Source organism: Eulemur rufifrons, chromosome 4 (assembly GCF_041146395.1).
Source record: "Eulemur rufifrons isolate Redbay chromosome 4, OSU_ERuf_1, whole genome shotgun sequence".
Lineage (NCBI taxonomy): Eukaryota > Metazoa > Chordata > Mammalia > Primates > Lemuridae > Eulemur > Eulemur rufifrons.
In genome coordinates this window covers 12244190-12264932 of record NC_090986.1, presented here as the reverse complement: position 1 = coordinate 12264932, position 20743 = coordinate 12244190, and the positions used below count along the sequence as shown (strand labels likewise).

The 20743-nt window shown below is 45.2% G+C and overlaps 1 protein-coding gene across 2 annotated transcripts in view; it reads right to left on the bottom strand.

Moving 5' to 3' along the window:
* Positions 1 to 20743, bottom strand: part of COL4A1 (collagen type IV alpha 1 chain) — a 147252-nt gene that overhangs the window by 58512 nt on the left and 67997 nt on the right. For both annotated transcript variants that reach the window (XM_069467580.1, XM_069467581.1), the window contains exons 3-6: positions 1442 to 1531; positions 1298 to 1342; positions 185 to 229; positions 29 to 91 (exon numbers count right to left, since the gene is read on the bottom strand). In XM_069467580.1, the coding sequence (XP_069323681.1) occupies positions 29 to 91; positions 185 to 229; positions 1298 to 1342; positions 1442 to 1531 (243 nt within the window). The remainder of the gene's footprint in view (positions 1 to 28; positions 92 to 184; positions 230 to 1297; positions 1343 to 1441; positions 1532 to 20743) is intronic.

Sequence of the window (20743 nt, the reverse complement as noted above, 5' to 3'; positions counted from 1 at the left end):
CGGGGAGGGTCTCCCCGTCTAAAGTTACCTTTGTGCCGTTGCATCCCGGGATGCCTGGGGGGCCTGGTGGGCCATCTTGGCCAGGAATACCCTGCAATTAAGAAAGTGAAAAATTAACCAATATGGACCATCCATGCTGGCAAAATATTTCATAAAAGAAGCAGAGTGCATTTTATATACATACAGGAAGACCTGGGTTTCCAGGGTAACCGGATGCTCCTGGGGGTCCCTGTGAGGATGGAATAAAAGAGTTTCAGTGGAGAGCTGGGAAACCTCCTTTCCTCCCACTGCACCCCCTGGTTAATGGAGCCGTACCCTAATGTCTGGCATGGAGAACATGCACACTAAGCAGATAGAGCTCTCTGCAGAAGAGGCTGAGGGCACAGCGCCCAGGTCTGCGGCAACAATCCTACATCAAAAGCTGACTGCTAATCCCTTCTAAAATCACGGCTGCACATGCACAAAACAGCTCTGCCCTCGTTTCACCTTTTGTAATATCTAGTTTTAAAAAGGAGTATATAACTAACATTAAAATGCCAACATTTGGGAAGAGTTTATGGGATAAATCAATTGGTTGGGAGAAAAAAATCAAAAGTTATTTCTAGTTGAAATCCATATCTTCTCTATTCTGCACAGTGTCGCTGCTGTTTGCTCTACCCAGATAGTCACAGATGTGCTCCCTCCAGCCTCCGCCCCAGGGTCCGCGCGTGCGCAAAGGCACACGCAGGCTCCGCCGCACTTCCCTTCTAACTATGTCACAATAAGAAAATTAAAATGTTTACATTTTACGATGTCTTTCTATTTTTCTACCGTCAAACTTTTCTTACAAAGGTCTTCATTTTGCATTTTCCAGGAATAGGAGCAGCAAAGAGAGTGAAGAGAGCGAAGAGAAGGAAGACCGAGGTTAGCGCTGCAGACGTCAGGACGCTCCACGTTAAACGAAGCACTCACGCTTTAATGCCGTGTGGCCGCGTCGTTAATTGCCCCTCCCCCAAACAAAAACATGTCCACAAGAGACTCTTGAAGAACAAATGGGAGAAAACAAGTTTACAGAAAGGCAAGTAGGAAGGAGCTCATCTTGTGCACAGCACCAGTCGTGAGGACCAGAGGCCGGGAGGTGACAGGTGACGCTCACTTAAGGCCTTGTGCCCCCTGCGGGAGGAGCGGAGGAGAAGAGACAGAGGGAAAGGGGCAGGAAGGGAGCCCCCCCTGGAATGTGTGGAGAGCCCCCTACTCTGGAAGCCAGCAGATCCCATCACGTTATCACCAGTTGTGACGATGTACTCAGTGTACTCACTCTTGTCCCTTTTGTTCCAGGTAGTCCTGGCTCTCCAGTGTCACCCTGGGACAGAACAGAAATGCCATTGTGATCACTGCTTATCGCCAAGAATGTAGGTAATCTTAACCCACCCCCACCCTCCAATGTGGCCGTCAGGCTTACCTTTTGTCCTGGTGGTCCCTGCGGCCCCTCAGGTCCTTGCATTCCAGGAAACCCAATGACACCTTGTAACCCGGGGAGACCTCTTTCTCCCTGCAGAGAAGAAGCATAGTAAGTCAGGCAGAGGCAGGATGACAGAGAGAGGAAACGAATCGGTGGTCAACTGTGATGGGCAATTGTAGGGTCAACTTGACGGGTTGCGGGCTCTCCAGAGAGCTGGTGAGGCCGGTTTCTGGGTGCGTTCGTGAGGGTGTTTCTGGAAGAGACTGGCATGTGGATCAGTGCGCTGGGTAGGGAAGACCCACCCTCACCCAGCGTGGGTAGGGGCCATCCAGTTGGTTGAGGGCCCAGATAGAACAAAAAGGCAGAGGAAAGGTGAATTCTCTTTCTTTTCTGGAACTAGGACCTCCATCTTCTTCTGCCCTGGAACATCAGAACTTTGGACTCTCCAGCCTTTGGATTCAGGGTCCTGCACCAATGCCCTCAAGTTCCCAGACCCCTGGCTCTGGGCTGAGGGTTACACTGCAGGCCCCTGGTCCTCAGGCTCTGGACTAGGGGTTACACTGCAGGCCCCTGGTCCTCAGGCTCTGGACTGGGGGTGACACTGCAGCCCCTGGTCCTCAGGCTCTGGAACGAGGGTTACACTGCAGGTCCCTGGTCCTCAGGCTCTGGACTAGGGGTTACACTGCAGGCCCCTGGTCCTCAGGCTCTGGACTGGGGGTGACACTGCAGCCCCTGGTCCTCAGGCTCTGGAACGAGGGTTACACTGCAGGTCCCTGGTCCTTGGGCTCTGGACTGGGGGTGACACTGCAGGCCCCTGGTCCTCAGGCTCTAGACTGGGGGTGACACTGCAGGCCCCTGGTCCTCAGGCTCTGGACTGGGGGTGACACTGCAGCCCCTGGTCCTCAGGCTCTGGACTGGGGTACTGCAGGCCCCTGGTCCTCAGGCCTTCAGACTTGGACTGAGCTGTGCCACTGGCTTCCCTGGTTCTCAAGCTTGTAGATGGCAGATAAGGGACTTCGCAGCCCCATAATCACACGAGCCAGTTCCCATAATAAATCCTTTCTCGTCTCTCTATCTATCATCTGTCTATCTACCTGGTGCTGTTTCTCTGGAGAGCCCTGACTAAAATATCCACCTTTCTAAGCATCATCCAACATTGCACAAGTCTATGTGAATGTCTAAAAACAGACACTAAGTCTTACTTCAGGTGCCTTTTCTCTCCTCTGTTTTAAGTTCTTGAGGGCAGAAAATATTTGTACGTGACACCTGTGACAGTGCTTTATATACACTAAATGCCACGTCACTTGTTGGGTAAATAACAGAGAGTGGGATTTTTTTTCATGTTCTTGATTATAATCTCACTCAGTTAGTGGAGCTCTCGTGTGCTCCACAGTCACAGCGCTGAGTCTTTGTGCCCTTGAAGGATGAACGCGAGATAAATACGGAAGAGCAGCAGAGCACCCAGACGTACGGACTGGCAGCAGCACGGGGTGAGGGGGAGCCAGCCCCCGTGAGCACAGCAGCCCAGCCAGGGGACACTCCGGTGACACCTGGAGGAATGCGGCACTACCACTGCATCCTGGAAATAGTAGTTGTTCTACAAGCATAAAAGAGCAAGTGGTATTTTAGGAAGACAGCCGTATTTAGATTGCCTACGTAAGAACGCCTGTAGTCAAGACAAAAAAAATCAAGAAAACTTGTTTGCTTTACAGTCTGTGGACTTGAATGCAGTCTTACAATACAAACTGGGTGGATTAAGTCATCGCTGTTAGCTGATTTAAAAACAGAAGGCCCTTTGGAGATTATAGGCAGGAGTACTTATTGTTCAGTGCTTTTCTCAAAGTTGTATTAGTTCAAAGTAAAAACAAACTGACAAGCTATACATCATATAACATAAACATTTATCCCCGAAATAGCACATTACTGGGAGTTACTTAAAAGTTTTTCACCATCACATAATTGAAATGAAGCAAAACAAGAGCTTTCAAAGTCATCCTTCTTTCCAGACCGCTCAGCTGGCCTGGAACCCACTGGCGAATTAATCCCCCGCTGCATCTCTGCAAGTGCAGAAGTGAAGCCGTGAACTCGGGGCTCTGCCTCCCCTCCAGGCCTCCATGGAGCTGCACGTTTACTGGGAAGTGTAAGTCTGGAGTCTAAGAACAGTGTTTGAATGAATGTGGGAGAGATTATTTCAAACTCTAGGGGCTAGGATAAAATAGTGAATGGATTAAAGAAAATTAAGCCCTACAGACTGGCAAGCCCCTTTGGGCCGGCAGCATCCAGAGAGCTGACCAGCAGGAGCAGGTGCTGACCCGCCGAGGGCCTCGGCACGGGACTCCAGAGGGACTGTGCCTCCTTCTGCCCGAGGCCCTGTGAAGGTGGGGGACGAAAATCATTCCCAACAAAGACTTGTTCAAATGAAGAGCTTACTTAAATACGTTCATCCTTAACTTGCAGAAATGGCAAAAGGGTACGACTGCAGAAAACACCAACAGTGAGGTCCCTTACACAAGGTCATCGAACTGGGGCACCTAGTTTTCAGATGTAGGAAAATCCTCCTCAAAATGTAATCAGACTGAACTTCAAACGGCTGGCTAAGAAAATAAATAAATAAATAAATATGGAATTGTGATTCCCCAAGGAACCCAACATGAGATAGGAAGGAAATGAGAAAGGCGTGTCAATGCAAAACGCTTTCTAACACATTTGCTGTAGTATTTTTAGTACTTAATTAATATTGCCGGTATGGCTGAGACCAGCGATGATAAGATTTTATAATTCTCAGTGTAGTCATGGAATGCACTGAGGACCAGAGCTGATTAACTGATTTCTGCAAGTTTCTCACTGAGTCAGCACTAAAGCCAGAAATAGAAGTGAGGTCAGACTGCACCGCAGTCCCTGTTTTTTTAGGTCACTAGAACAAGCTGTTTCCCAGCAGAACATTAAACAATTCACCAACATTATGTTAGCCCAACGTAACAACCCTTTTATGTCCATTTCACAGATAGGGAAATGAAGATTCCAATGCTTAGCTGACTTGTCACATGTCACTGGGTGACCCTTTGTGCTCCTGGGAATGGAATACAGAAATCTGAATTCCCAGTCCTTGCTTTTACCGCAAGAACACATTCTTTCCCAAATGTCACCAGAACACTTAAGCAATCCCTCTATCCCAAGAGTTTTGAAATGAAGTAGCTAAGAAGGAAGTGACTCCTCCATTGACATGGTTCTTGCCATTCCCCACATTTTTTTTTTAACTTTCCTAATCGTTTGTCCAGACAAAAGTGCACATGAATAATCTAATACCCCGCACCCCGCCCAGGGTTATTATGGGAACCAGAGCAGAGCAAATAGACAGGATAAGCATTCAAATAGCTATACAATTAGCTGGCAAACAGTATAAGCTGTATGGGGGCCAAGTTATTCCTCCGAGCTTTTAGCCATTTCCACAGGGGTTCTAGGAAGAGCAAAGAGCTGGACAAGTTGTGCAAAGGTTACTGGAGCCAGGAGTTTCCAAGCCAGACTTTTCAGCTGCAACTGGCAACGCTACAGTCACGACCACCACCTTCTGCTGGACCTCTAGGCATGATGTGCACAGTTAATGTCAGGGAGCAACAGGACCCCTGCTCATCTGTTTCCCAGGGTGTGCTAATGGCAAAGTCCAGAAAAACATGGCGGCCACATGCTTCATGCCGGGCCAAGATGAAAACCAGGAGCACTGTGTATCACAGCATGATAGTTTAAAATGGAGGACAGAAAACAGAAGTCTGTGAAAACATGACACAACAAGTTTTGATGCAATTGTGTCTTGTGGTTTCATTCTTGAACATCAGTGCAATGTATTGACCTAATCAAAAAAACAAAGTTTATATACCAACAATGGAAATGATTACTGCTGTGTCTTCAAATGATGAAATTCAGAATTTGAGAAGGAAGAATAAAATGCCATTGTCCACACAGATGAAAGAATATAACATAGAGAATAATCTTGGCTTGAATTTAGCCATTCTAAATTAGGCATGAAATAGTTTCATGCATGGAGCAACTTAAGTATTTTTGCTTAACATATTATCTATAGTAACCATATACTTTTAAAAAAATCCATAAAATGTGAGGAGAAAAGGTTATTTTTATAATGCCCAATTATTTCTCTTTCTCTTAGAATGCTTGGGGAAACAAGTTCACAATTCAGGAAATCAATCACTAGAATATATAGCTCCCTTCATATCTAATTCAGAAATTCAAATATACATACAGCACCCAAGACAGCTGAAGTTGAAATAGTATGAAGTTTCTAAATTGGAGCGATAATACAATTACCAAAAACAAAAGCTGAAGTTAACACAAAATATGCTTAGAATAAGCAGCCATTAAAATTCCATTATCAAAGGCCATATTACACTTGTTTTGATGGCCGTCATAAAATCCCTATGTTTAAGTCAAAATCTTGATTAATTTTTCAAATTTAAAATAATATGATTATGGAGCTTCACAGGGGCCAGAAGCACACACAAAAAGGTTGCCAGGGCACTGGGGTTCCCCCACACACGGATTGTTCTGCTTTCTAAGGAATGAACCCAGCACGTGGAGAGCACTGTACCCATTCCCCACCTCTATGCTGTACGTTCTTCAAAGGCAAGGATATTGTTTCATTCATTCCCGTGTTTGGAACAAACTTTGGATTCAATGAAAGCTGGAGAATGGATGATGAGCTAACCAACAGCACAGCATGACACCGAGCATGAGGTAGGGCCTGACATATGTATCCTACAAACGACAAAAGGCAGCAAAATGAGGCTGGATGGGATCCCAGTATCCTTCCCAGGCTAAGCCTCCAGGCACCAGCACAGACTGGCTGGCGTCCGCACCCCTGGCTGAAGTGGCAGCAGAGAAAGCTGTGCTCTGGACACCATACTGGATCAGCTGTTTCCTTCTGTCATCTGGTGCCTTGAGATTTCAGTTTCCAAGCAAGACTGCAAATAATTAAGGCATCTGGAGCCAGAGCTCACCAAGCATTCAGTGAAGGGGAACGATTTCAAGGGATGGGTCACAGTCAATGGGTGACTGCGGAACTCAGCCAAAAATTCCACAAGTCCAATTCCTTGAGCTCAGCTACAATCAGACATCTGCAAGGCCATTTCCTGAATGCCGAAGCTGCTGGGAAAGTGGTGGGAAGGCTGCAGTCCGTGTCACAGGGTCATGGAAAACTCTGCAGCAAGGCCCCACTGGGAGCTCCATCCACGCCATGAAGCTTGACATTGGGGCAGGAATATCGCCACCGCTGCAGGGGAGGGGACACAACACACATGGCTGGAACACCAACAGGGCTGCTGTCCCTGAGGGAGACACAAAGCTCTCCTCTGCTCTAGGAGACATATAACCAGATTCTTAAAAAGAATGTATATATGTTAATTAGAAGTATACTACATTTCTTTAATGAATGAAATTTAATAATGTGGATTGTTTCACTGAAATGCTATATTTATCATTACTGTTATTTCTTGCATTTAAACATTTAATATTAAAGCGAGAAACAGTAAATCGCTAAAGCATGCACAAAAGCATGGCTGCAAATCTTCATCTTCTTCCCCAAACTGTCATTTTCTCTCTCAACCCCTGATCCTGAGCTTCAGGTGGTCCATGCTAGGAATCTCTGCATAGTAGCTCTCCATCAAATATGTGGGTATCTTCCAAGAGCTTTAGCAGCTATGTACAGATGAGCCTCAACTTAAGATGGGCACGTCTGGATAAAACCATCATAAATTGGAAATATCCTAAATTGAAAATGCGTTTAATACACCTAATCTACTGAACTTCACGGCTTAGCCTAGCCTGCCTGAAATGTGCTCAGAACACTTACCCTACAGCTGAGCAGGATCATCCAACACAAACCTATTTCATAATGAAGTATTGAATATCTCATGCCATTCATTGAATAGTGTACCAACAGTGAAAAACAGAATGGCTCTTTGCTGTTGCCCGGCATCTGAGAGACTATAGTACCGCACAGCACTAGCCCAGGAAAAATACCAAAATTCAAAATTTGAAGTATGGTTTCTACTGAGTGTGCACCGCTTTTGCACCATCACAAAGTCAAAAAAATCTTAAGTAAATTGAACTATTGTGAGTGAGTAGGGGACCATCTGTATGGGGGGGGGGGTGGGAAAAAGTTGAAAGTTTAAGAGATTATTTCTAAAAATGAGGCCATTCTTATCTTTTCAAATCCAAAGGGAGAGAGGAATCCGAATATGTTAAAAAAGAAAAAAATAAGCTCCCCAACCCATGACCTTCATATATTGTAAGATCCATTCTATTTCTACACTTCTGGACTCGTCCTGCCTCTTCTAAGCCATGTGGGATTGGCGTGAGCAGGCTGACCCGCCATGGCCCCTCACCTGATGGACCTCCATGTTCCTCCCTGTGACCATCATTGGCCTTGTGACCTGTTCCTGAGACTGCAGAGGAGGGAAGTGATGAGGTCTGCGTGAAGCATTGGAGAACTGTCCCTACGTGCTGTAGTGTACTGGCCAAAGGACAGTAACTGGGGTTGGAGAGGCTGGAGCTAGTCTGGATGTACAGGAAGTGATGTGGAAACGCCTTTCTCCCTATGGCCAAGCCTGGACTGCAGTTTTCATACTGGACTTCCAGCCTGAGGATTCTTGAGTGGAAAATCCCAACCCCTGTGGGCAAGGTCCATGTCACGGATAAGGTCCACCCTACGTCCAGCACACGGTTCATCAGCATGAAACTGCCTGCAGACACAGCATCTAACACAGAACTGTCTCCAGAGGTCTGTGCCCATTTGCTAGACAAATCCTGATATTAAAACATTAGTTGAGCCCACGATGGATTCTGGCACAATTCTAGGCTCCAGTATTCTAATTTGAATTTCAACCTTTGCTATGAAGTTGATTGATAGAACCAAAGGCCTAAGTCAACGGCAATCCAAAGCCAGCAGAATGACGGTTACAGAAGAGATGCACAGGGAATATTATTGATTGAACAACTTTTGCAAAGAAATAAAACTGCAGATATTTTCTGATCTATGAAAATCCACTTGGCACATTAGCTTGTAAGAAAAAAAATGAATTAAAAAGAGTCCTTCACAAAATACTTTCTAAAGAACTATCATTCAACACAAGAATAACTCAAGAAAGCCCTAAGTGCAGTCTTATTATAAACAATTTAAAACTCTTCCCCTAAAGCCATCAAAAACCAAACAAACCATCTGACTTCACTGATCCAGTATAAATGTTCTAACAAAATTGAGTGCTGACAAATTTTTGGCAGCAAGAAAAAAAAAAAACCTTAAACATTTCCAAGGATCCTTAAATCTTATAAAAGCTCCAGACATTTCTCCCTGATGAGAGCCGAGAACCGCTAATGGAGGGAGGGAAGGCTCACAGCAAAGCTGTGAGCAGTAGCAAGTGCTGGTTTCTTATCCTCTTTCAGAAAAATCAGCCTAAAATGCTTTCATTAGTTCTTACTCCAAGGCAGTAATCTGCTTAAAATATTTTTTAGATAAAGCTATTTTAAGTCACTCCCTCGAAGTAATCCAACTCCCAAGTTGGAAAATAAGAGAAACATTATGATAATGTTTTTCCAAAGTCTTGTGGGCTTATTCAATCAAATCCTGTGTGTACCTTTCCTCATGTGGTTCGCCTTTAATCGATAGGTCGTTTCCATCTTCCCATCCACCCACAGCCAGATGCAGTTTGCTCTCTGCAGGTGTCCACGTGAAGGTCAAAGCTCCCTGCCGGGTCCCCAATGGACACAAGTCTCCCTCCCTCACGTCCACTTCCTTCCCTGTTTCGGCCTGGCGCCCCACCCCAAGCAGCACCCCAGGGCCCCGCACCACCCAGCCCAGTCCCAGGGGCTGCCTCCACCTGAAATGCTCCACCTGAAATCCCACCCTGCCACGCCCTGGCACCTCAGACACACCCAGGAACCTCAGCCCAACATCCGCTCCTCAACACACGAACTGCCATGGCGGTTGTGAAACACACGCAACTCACATGTCTCTTCACCTTGGGAGCCACGAGAACTATTTTTCAACTTGCATATAACTCACCCACAGAAAACGATAAAAAAAAAAATTTTTTTTCATTAAATTAGAAAGGATCATTTTGTTTCTGAAGCTTTTCTTTTATTTTTGTAAGAAAACACTGTGGCCCTAAGGAAAAAAAAAATTTTTTTCTAGTGTGGCAGTCAACATATTAAAGTAGGACTCCCACACACAGGTGACCTGGAGAAACTCTTCCAAATGGAACAGGCAGTGGGTCCCGTTGTCATAAGAGGCAGACAAGCGTCAAGGAAGCCTCGGTGGGCTCTGCCTTCTGCCCACCAGAGGGAGCTGTGGGACTGCACATGTCCCCAAATTCACTAGCACTAACATATTCGATGTTCAGTGCCATTGAACACATTACTGTGGGCAAAGCTGAGAGAAATCACTTTGATAAGACCTAAAAGATGGAACACTATGGGAAAGAATTTTAATTAGCATTCAAATTTTAACTGAAGGCAAATAATAAACTGATAGAATATTGAGGCTACTACATTATGGTAAATGCTGTGACCCTAGAAATAATGTCAATTGTGGACTTTTTTTCAGATTGTTTCTTTGTATCCATTTTATAAACTGGGAGAGTATTTTAATCTAATGATAACAGAGAAAATAAAGTGAATTCAGTTTTATAAATAACTGCTTGGAAATAGAAAATACTGAAAAAATTAAATCCTACAAAACATGCGTGAAACAGATACACATTTAGTAGAGAGGTCTCTTAAGAAACTATTACTAAACACCCCACTGACAGGAAAATGTAAAGGCTTTTCTAGTCTACTACAAGTTTATAGAGAACTTATGCTTCAGGTAATTTATTCCTTTCTCTTTATTTTTGCCAATTCTAAAGGAAAAAAATCCATGCAATTTTTAATGGCTTCCAAAGAAAGTGATGACATAATCTTCCTTGCTAACAAATTAGTTTATCAACATGGATGCTGATGGAAATCAAAATCACGAATGCTCTGCCTAAATCCATTATCTTATATTCTACTTCTTACATACAGATTTAAAATTATCTTGAAAACCATAACAACAGTATAAACATAAAAGATGCTACACTGCAGGCTTGGAAACTTACTTGATATGGCCCTGGACAGTTGCGCATGTTACACACTGCAGCGAGTAGGAGCTGAGTCCAGCCATTGAAGCTTGGTGTAGGCCCAGCAGAAGGACAGTTATCTATTATGCACAGAGCTGAGTAAAACCCAGTGGTAGCACATTCACCCCTACCACAAGCAGGGATCATGTTTTACTTGCTTTTCTTTGGCACAGCTCCCAAGACCCAACTAACAAGTTCCTCTTCTGCATACACTCCCTGGGTGGGCCTGCCCAGGTGACAGGGATTAGCATCAGGCCCAACACTGTGGTTACCCCAGTGGTAACCTGGGGGGACACCCCAGGGATGCCAAGACACACCAGCAGCCATACATCAAGGAGGCAGCCTCCATGCAGAGTCTAAAACAATGAGGCTTAGTGCTGACCTGCCAGCAGGTGAAAACCCAACAGAGGAATATCCCTCAGACCCTAATCCAAGGGGGGCACTTAAGTGCCCAGTCACCATTGCTTAATACTTTGGCTGACTTTGGGTATTGTTTTTTACTTACTCTACTTACTTAGAATATTTTTTAAGTGAAGACTAACCTCAAAGAGTTATAAATAGACATTGCATGAATGAATGTTTCACACTTCAGCTCTGGCACTGCAGGCATGATGCTAAGAATCTGCATATATAATAAAATCATACCTTTGCTCACCAACACTGTTGCCCTTTCTCTTTTTTTAAGTTCCATGAAATTCTTAAAATTCTAGGTCATGCCTTAAATTAAAGATCTGGGGGAAGGAGAGAGATTGCAGAAATACAAATAATTGATAACAAAATAGCAACAAGAGGTTAGCTCCTTTCCAAGTTTGGACAAGAGAAAAATGAATTTTTTTCTTGTAAAGACACATGGCTTTATTTTCATTTTTTCCAAGCCAACAACCTTGAGATTTAAAGAGAGGTTCTCTACATCATCAGAAAACTTGAGAAATAGCAATTAGTGCTTAAGTAGCTAACTGGCTGAGGATGTTATCAACTTGAACTTAATAACGTGGGTGTGAGGCAGAGCCTTGGAACAAAACTAGGACACATAAAAGTCAAGAAATGCCACAATCTAGGTCATGGGTTTTTTTGGGATTTCTTTTTTTTTTTTTTTTGGTCTATGATAACACTAAACATATAAAATGCAAAAGAAATACTCTGAAGATAAAAATTATAATTAATAATACAAAAATGTGCAAGATATTTCTTCAAGTTTAACCTTGAGAGGAATTGACAATTGGCAAATAAGAAAAAAAATTCTTTTTTACTTTTTTTCCTTAAAAATGTGTTAAATACAGTCATCTATCAAAATTGGGTTTTATGGGTGCCATGCCAGGGGACATCCCGGTCCCGTGCAGCTCCCTGCCAGGGCGTGCTGCCCGGGGGCGCCTGCAGCTGGCCGCGGCGGGGCTGTGGCCACGCCTTCCTCCACATCTCCCCCCTCCCACCCCCCGTCCCCACCCCCGCATCCAGCACAGACAGCACAGGGTAGCTGTTCAACAGATACTTCCACGAGTCAATCAGGAAATACAAAATGTTAAAGATCCCAAGAAAATAATATAAACTTAGAGAGTGCATGTTTAGGAACCCCATTTTCAATCTCTACCGCAAAACAGGCATCTGCACTCTGGGTGAAGGGGACGGGGCTTTGGGAATCCTGCCTTCTACGTTCTCGCTGGTCCTGGCTCCAGCACCAACCACTTGGACTCTGAAAATCACCTTTGCCCCGTGTCAGCCAGGGATGACCCTATCTGCCCGGCTTACCTGGCAGCATTACTGTAAGGACCAAATTTGATCAAGTTCTCAGAGTTACTTTGAGTGGCACAAAACACTAAACAAATGATTCTCAAGTAAACAATTCTGACTTTACTATTATTTATATCATATATATCTATAAAATGTATATTTACATATATTTTGCATTTTATTCATGATTTCTATGTCCATTGAGTCAGCTGCACTTCCATAAAGCCACACAATGTTTGAAAAGAGAAAGAAAATTCCATGATGTTAGTGTTCCCATCAGTCATGATCCAGGAAGCATCTCATTCCTGTTTCTGTGGCTACATCTGACATGAGAAAATAAGAATTTCTTGGGTATTTTTAAAACATGACAGTTTTCAGACACTCCCCCATTTACCTTATGCAGAAAGTTTTGAGTTTTTTCCTTAATTAACTCTTCTGAAATTAACTCTTTTCAAGCCCAGGGCACCCTGTTGATTCTCTCAGGCCAGCCTGGGTCTCTGTGAGGCCACCACACTCCCGAGGAATCTCCGGGCTGCCTCCATTGTTAGCCATAAATATCCGATAACATACATGGGCCCGATATCCCCAAATAACTTCCTTAACCCCAAACAAGTTACTTGGCTGTATCTTATCACTGATAACATTTTCCCCAGGATGTTGCAATAATTTCAATACTCCATTAATCAGAATCTAAAAGATAAGAACAGTTCCAAAGAGGTTGAAACGTGACAAGTGACAAATCAATTTTGCCGTATGATACAATGTAATCTCAGCGGGGCTTGGAATTTCACTAAGCCTGCTATGTGCTTAACTTCACTAGTTTGAAAAAGCAGTGGTCAGATGGATCTGAGTTAATAAAAAAACCTGAATTTTAATCCATTTTCAGTAAACTTCATTGATTAACTTTAAAACATGTACAAGTCACTCAAGGAAAGAAATTAAGTAAGATGTTGAGGTTTTGTTTTGTTTTTTGCTCAAAATCTTCATTTTTGAACTGCTAAGAAAAGCATATAATTGTACAATCAATACAAAATAATGATGCATAATTAACACAGGAAATAGCTACTTCTTTGTACTTAAAAATGGCCTTCCCTCAGCTGGTAAACTTCCTTCACCTCAATGTTGTTCACAAAATTGGCAAGCCTGTTTCAAAAGCTAACGGGGGGATATATCCTGATGCAGGATATGGTTCAATTATTTAAAAATTTAAATCAGTAAAATCTTATTTAATGCCATTTTTACTATTTTGTAGAGGTTTTAAAGGTTAAATGTACAATTTTTTATATATTTTTTAATTACTTAAATTTAATAGACTAAAATATTAAGTTCTTTGGCTAGGAACCAAGATGCAAAAACAGACAAATTGCATTACAGTTTGCAAATTATGAATTATTACCTTTCTCATAAAACTAGAATGTAGAATGTAGAGTGTTAAAACATGTGACATTTTCCCATCTATTTTGGTATTTGAATTTTTTTAAAAAGATTAATTAAAGGATAGATGACCAAGAGTGGGTCTGTTAGAGAGAGAGAGACACAGAATGAAAGAAACAGAGAGAGGGAGACAGAGACAGAGACTGAAAGACAGAGGGAGGCAGAGAGACAGACACACAGAGATAAAGAGAGACACAGGGAAAGAGGGAGAGAGAGAGAGACAGAGAAGATGCCTTACAGAGACCAGTCAGGGCACACCTGGCCGCAACGTCCCCCTCGCTCCCAGTCTGAGGGTCTGAGGTCTCTGACACAATAACCCAGGTGATTTCTCTTTGGCAAGTGGAGGCTGACCAGTCACACACCCTGAAATGGGCTTCCTCCGTCTTCCAGGTACAAAATTGCTAACTTTGTGGAAATTCTGAACTCCACCGAGAATTCTAAACCAAGGGGACCCCACCAGGCACCCCTGAGTCTCCACAGGCAGCATCAGCTCCTTTGGTGAAGAAACAGAGGAAAAGGAATCATCTTCCTCACAGCTGCTTGATGTTGCAGGTCAAACCACTGTAGTTGTTTAGGTCCAGAATTTTGGAATGACTAATATGGCAAGACAGGGCGACAGCCCAGTCTCGGCCTAAGAGCAGCTCCGCAGAGTCCTGCTGTGCGGTGAACGCCAGAGCCCCCATCCCTGAGGTCCTCTAGATACACCCTCGCAGGGCAGACCCACACCTGCTGTGCTCCCCTTCTAAGATGGGCAAGGGGTGCCCGATGACAAGACGAGATGTCACGCAGAGGACATAGGCACTCCTTACAGATCTCAGCCAGGACAGCTGTGCAGGTATCTAGAGTCCTGACAAGCTGTGTGCTTCTGAAATAAAATCACCCGCACACTCCTAGAACTGATACTTAATTACCCGATGGAACACAGGAAGCAGCTCGGGGGCATGGTGTCCACGGCAGGGACAGAATATCGCACAGGATGGAAGATGACGTTGTGTATGTTCTTGTCTGTCACTGGGTGAAGCAAATTCCTTTACAAATCGGATTCTGAACTACACTCACTGAGTAGCTTGCATATAGAGTAAGTTTATAAATGTACACCATCTAGACACTATTTTAGGACATACTGTACTTCACAAGTGGCTCCTGCTGTCCCTCCACGTGGCAGAAAGCCTTGGAAGGGATGTGTCCTTGGAGAGCCTTCAGGTTGTGGAACTTTATTCTTAAATATATGAAAGATACACACTTGGAATTCAGAATACAATTTTCTAAAAGGCAAATAAGTGAGATATGAAAGGAAACAAACGGTCATGCCCTCTCCTGTGTCCATAAATTACAATCTTGGTCCTTATCCAATAGTAAGATCAAAGAATGATATCCGGTAAGGTGTCTCTAGACTAGGGAAAAGTTGTTTAAGAAAGTCAGACAAGATTTAAATAAAGTTATTTCCAATACTAGGGGTCCACTTCCCATCCCCAAATAAAATGATTTTAGAAATAAAATATGGAGAACTAAACAGATTAGCAAACCAAAAAAACATAGACAGTGACAAATTTTCCCAGCTGTGACTGCTTCAACTCAGGTACCATGTGATTTTTCAAAACAGAAAAAGAGAAGAAAAACCAGATGGTATTTGGGATTCCAGAAACTTTGATTTTCACATCAGCAGCTGTGAAGAGGAAGGAATGATGAAGGAAGGCTGGCTAAATACTGCTGATTCACTGTTACCCTTGTTCTCAGAATACATCAGTGAGAAAATATTTGAACTGAGGAAATGTCTACTAGTAACTAACAACCCATTATGGGCCTGACCTTCCTTCGTGTCACATTAGTGGAGATTTCTGACATTTACTGCATACCAAAAGTCCCTTTTGATAAAATGACATTTCACTCTAGCAAGGCCAGTAATGGCAGAGTGCTGAAGTACCTCTGGCATTTGTAGGGAAGATCGAAATCGGAGGTTGGCACACATTTCGATTTGGAAGGGCTTTTAGAGATCTCCAACCCTAGATTGGAATGACTAGAACTTTTTCAGATTGAGAAATCTACAGCGATTACAAGGACACCTAAACACAGCTGCCACACATCTTCACCCTCGGGCCAGTGTGTGTGAGATACGTCCCACGTGCCAGTATAAATAGAAGTATTGTGGTCCCAATGTTTGTGTCCCTCAAAATTCACACATTGAACTCCTAACCGCAAGGTGACAGTATTAGGAGGTGGGGGCTTTGGGAGGTGACCAGGCTCCTGAATGGGGTTAGCGCCCTGAGAGGAGAGACTCAGAGAGGCGCCTCTCCCCCTGCCCGGTGCGGGCACAGCGAGAAGGCGCCGTCCGTGTGGTCGCACACCCGCCCGGACGGCGGATCTGCCAGTGCCTTGGTCTTGGACTTCCAGCCCCCAGAGCTGCAAGAAACACATTTCTGTCGTTTAAGCCGCCCGGTGTGTCATATTTTGTTATAGCAGCCTGAGCTAAGACAAAAAGAAACAAATCCCTGTCCCCACGTAAAATTCCAGGGTCCCTGGGTCCCTATCGTGCTGTTCACCCTGCTGTGGATGCTCCACACCCTGAGTTTCTGCCTCTGGCTCCACGGTGGCCATCCCACCCACATTCTGGTCCCCAGCACTCTGCCGTCCCGCAGCATCGCAACACGAGGGGTCCCTGGAGCACACCTCCGACACCCCTGCAGGAACAGGAAGAGGACCACGCTGTGCAGGCAGGCAAGGGGGGGGGTCTTGGAAACTGTGTGTGTCTGTGTGTGAGGTGTGTCTTGTGTACGTATGTGTGCATGCGTTGTATGTATGATCTGTGTATGTGTGGCATGCCTATGTAGTGTGTGATATTTGTGTGTGTACATGCGTGTGTGCTGTGTGTGTGTCTGTGTGGTGTGTGTCGTATGTGTGTATGTTTGTGTGTGGTATGTGTGGTGTATGTGCAGTGTGTGTATGCAGTGTGTCATGTGTGCGTGGTGTGTGTATGCAGGGTGTGTGGTATGTGGTGCAAGTGTTTATGTAGCATGTGTGGTGTGTGTGTTGTGTGGGTGGCATGTGTGGCATGTGTGGTGTGTGTGCAGGGTATGTGGTGTGTGCGGTGTGTGTGGTATGTGGTGCATGTGTGTACGTAGCATGTGTGGTGTGTGTGTGGTGTGTATTGTGTGTGTGGCATGTGTGCGGTGTGCGTGCACACTCGTGAAGCAGAGGCGAGAGCACACAGGTGGGCAGGTATCAGAGCACACGTGTCCATGTGCCCGTGAGCAGAGATAAAAGGCCGAGCAGATAACACAGGAAAGGATTAGGAGCTCTTGGTGGGAAGAGAAGAGAGGAGAGAGCAAGGGCTGGGGTGTGGCAGTGGGGACACGTGTCCACTCCTCTCGGGGGCACCCGCCACCCCAGGAGACCCTGAGCTTCAGCCCAGGTGGCTGTGGGCCTGGACCCGGCACCTCTCGCACCCCTTACATGGTGCTCCCTCCACTTTGTGCCCAAACCGCACTTCAGGGTGTCAGGCTCAGTCAGTCCACATCACTCCTGCCGAGGCAGACGAGACGCTGCACTCCGCTGTCAGGCATCCTCTCTCGGGAAGAACGGAGCGTCCCTCCAGGGCAGGAAGGAAGGGCAGCCCCAGCCTGTCCCCAGGGCTCCCAGTGTGTGGTCCAGGCGGCTGCGGGCATGCTCTTCCTGGCCAAGCGCTGGCCGGACTCAGGGCGAGACACCGGCCTCTCGGTGCTCCGACTCCTTATCAGGAGTCCACACTTGCCACCCACACCGCCGCACCAGGGTGACTCATGAGGCAATGTTTATAAAACACCGTGAACCAGGAGACACGGTGCTGCGTCCCAGAGCCCACGTGGGGAGCAGACAGATAGTCTGGAACAAGATCCACGCAGGCACCTCCCACGCTCGCCCAGAAATATCGATCATCTCAGCAAGAAGAGACCAGCAAGGGGCTTGCAGAAAGACAGACAACTGTGGTGCGACAGACACTTCACACCCATGAAAATAGCCCGTTCATGTTCTGGGGTCTTGTAAGTGCAAGTGAGAAGAAAGTGATGAGGGGGCAGTTGTCCATGGCAGCTTCCCAAAGTGTCACAATTTCCACCCCAAATCAGAGTAATCTTATAGAAAACAGGAAAACGAAGTGAGGAGGCGTAACTCACCGCATACCCGGAGTGTGGGCCTGAGCTTTAGGGGCTCACCTTTCACTCCCCCAGATCAATTTTGGCCCCTGGGGGATTCATTCTCAGGCCCAGCCTGCTTTTCCTTGGAGGGCTCAGCGGATGCTCGCTCAGGGTTGTATCTGTGCCGTCCTGAGCGTGTAAGGCGAGCACCGCATCTGCCCTGCCAACCCCTGCCTGGCTCCATCATCACCCGCAGGAGCACACGCGGGGAGATGTGGACATAAATAGTTTACTGGGTCTGCTATGGGCGGGTTCCATTCCTCACCAGTCTTCCAGAGACAACCGCTTCAGAACCAAGCATGTGGCCAGATGCTCTGGAATTCACACGTATGGCCCATTAGCAAAAACATCCCTCCTCCATTTGTAGAGAGGTCTAACCAGGGAGGGACTTCAAACCAGGAAGGATTTCGTTACAGCGTTTTAGAAATTAGACGAGAATCACTGTTAGCTTCTCACATCAGATTCTCACGTGGAGAAATCTAGAATTGATTAGATTTGGGGCCAGGCAGCAGTTACCCAAGGAGGTGGCTGAGCCACTAGGTAGATAAGGTGTTCTTATATATCTTTACCATTTTTAATGGATTTGCCAAAGCGGAGAAACAAAACAAAGGGGCACCACTTCCCCACAGTCATCTGGTTTGCTCATTACCTCTGACTAATTCTTCCTTCGTTTAATTGCACATTGTGCTAAACCACTTCACAAGGATGAGGGTTCTGCTAGCATCGTTTGCGAGAGTGCAGTGCTCCACACCCTCACTCCGTAATTACCCAGCACCATTACGTGCTGTCTAGAAGTATATTTGAATGTTCATAATATTCTACCAGCAAACAGGAGGAAAATCTATTGCACACTTTTCATTTGTCAGGGTTTGTTTTATGTGAAGTCTTTGATCTTGAATGAATTAAAACATATATGCTCATTTTGCTCCTTCAAAAAGAAAGCTGTTTTCCTGCCGGCCAATGTTTATCGGGATATTTATTATAATACAAAAAATAATTTTTCCCATAAATAGTCAGGACAAAGACTGCCAGTGCTTGGCCACGCCGGTGACAGCATGTACTCACATAAAGTACTCTGGGCCTGAAAAGTCACAGGACATGATACTCCGTTCAAGATGCTTCATTTTCTACTACTCCTTCTGAGCATGGAAACAAACTCAACTCACTATTTTTGCAGCTGCACTGGATGAGGTAAGTTCCACATACAGCTGCACAGCAGAATTAGTAGATTTCATGATGATCACCTATCACAGCTTTAGCAGGTCCCAGAAGCACATGACAAAGGGGCAGCTTTTATTACCGGAAAGAACCAGGAAGGTGAGCTGGAAACTGCAGAGCTGTAACTCCCCACCCCTTGTAGGGCAGGGGACAATGTGTAGACTTCAGCAGTGTCCCAAGCCTAAGAGAGACATGGACGGGTGGGCCTTGTGTGCAGAGTAAGACAAACCCATTTAGTGTGGATTCATTTTTAGTAGCTTCCCTATGGTATATTCTTGATATTTTATCCTTGGTTTCAGGCATATTTTTTTAAAAATCTATTGTTTCCAAAGAACTATTCCAAAGGACAAAAGTAGGTGACTGTGGGAAGCCACAATGACTCTCACGATTGCTCTGCCAGATGGTGATTCATGTGCAATATGTGGAAATAGGAAATAGGGAACATCTGGAAAAAATCTTGGCATCAAAAGACAGCAGACAAAACGCGGAAAAGGAAAGAGTATGTACTAACCCTACAACCACTTAAGGGAGGAGAGGAAGACCCCCTCGGACCCTGCAGATGAACCTGAGTGGCCCCACAGTGTTCACGCCGGATCCTCTGGTGCGAGGGAGGTGGAATCCATCATACAGCAAAAACTAAGTGACATTTCACTGAGGTTCCCCTTTCAATAATGTCTAGACCAAGGAAGGCTGGCTGGGGGAGGGGAGGGGTTTGCGCTGCCCTTGTAGGTACATCAAGAAAAGCAGCAGAGGCATGAGGAAAAGTCAGGAGCCGAAGACGGGAGAGTTGGTTTCCCTTGTGTCTTAAGGGATGATAACTCCAGAAATGGCTGATAAAATCACAGCATTGACTAGAAATTGGATGATAATTCCCAAGTGAGTCTATCTCACTCTTCCTCCACCAAAAGCATCCAAGAATTACAAACACTCTACCTAATGATCCTGCCCTGAGTCTCCAAACATCCTAACATCTCTTTAACTGAGGTCCTGGGAGCACTTCGGTCGCGGTGGAACAAGTCCATCTCTTTGGTCTTCCAGGCTTCATCTGTGAATCGAGAATTCTCAGCTAGATGGTCTGCTTCTATGTCTTTAGACATTTATGTCTAAGTCTGTTTAGAACTGAGCCATGTTTATCATGACTTCAAAATACAGCTACTACTCACACGTACATGTACACATGTTTGACATTTCAGATGTCTTAAGCACGCTCATGTACTTCAGCTTTCATTCGCTCCTTTTAGCCACACTGGGAAGTTTGCCGGTCAGAGAAAAACTTGGTCAAAATGACTTGAAAGACACTCAGCTGTAGCTGGTGGTGCTCACACTGGAATCAAAGCTTTTATTCAATAAACCATTCTTCCCCTAAGCCTCTTCCTGGCTTGAGAACTAAAAAGGGCCTGTGGTCAGGTAACTGTGGGGAACCGTGTATGACATACCACTCCTGGAGGGCTCCAATGGCGTGCTAGCTCATTAAAGATTCTGCAATGCCCTTGCAAAAAAAAAAAAAAAACCCACAAATATCCATTTCCCCTTAAGTCCATGTTCCCCAAACTCCTTTATCCTAGGAACCCTCTTCCCATTGCATCCCA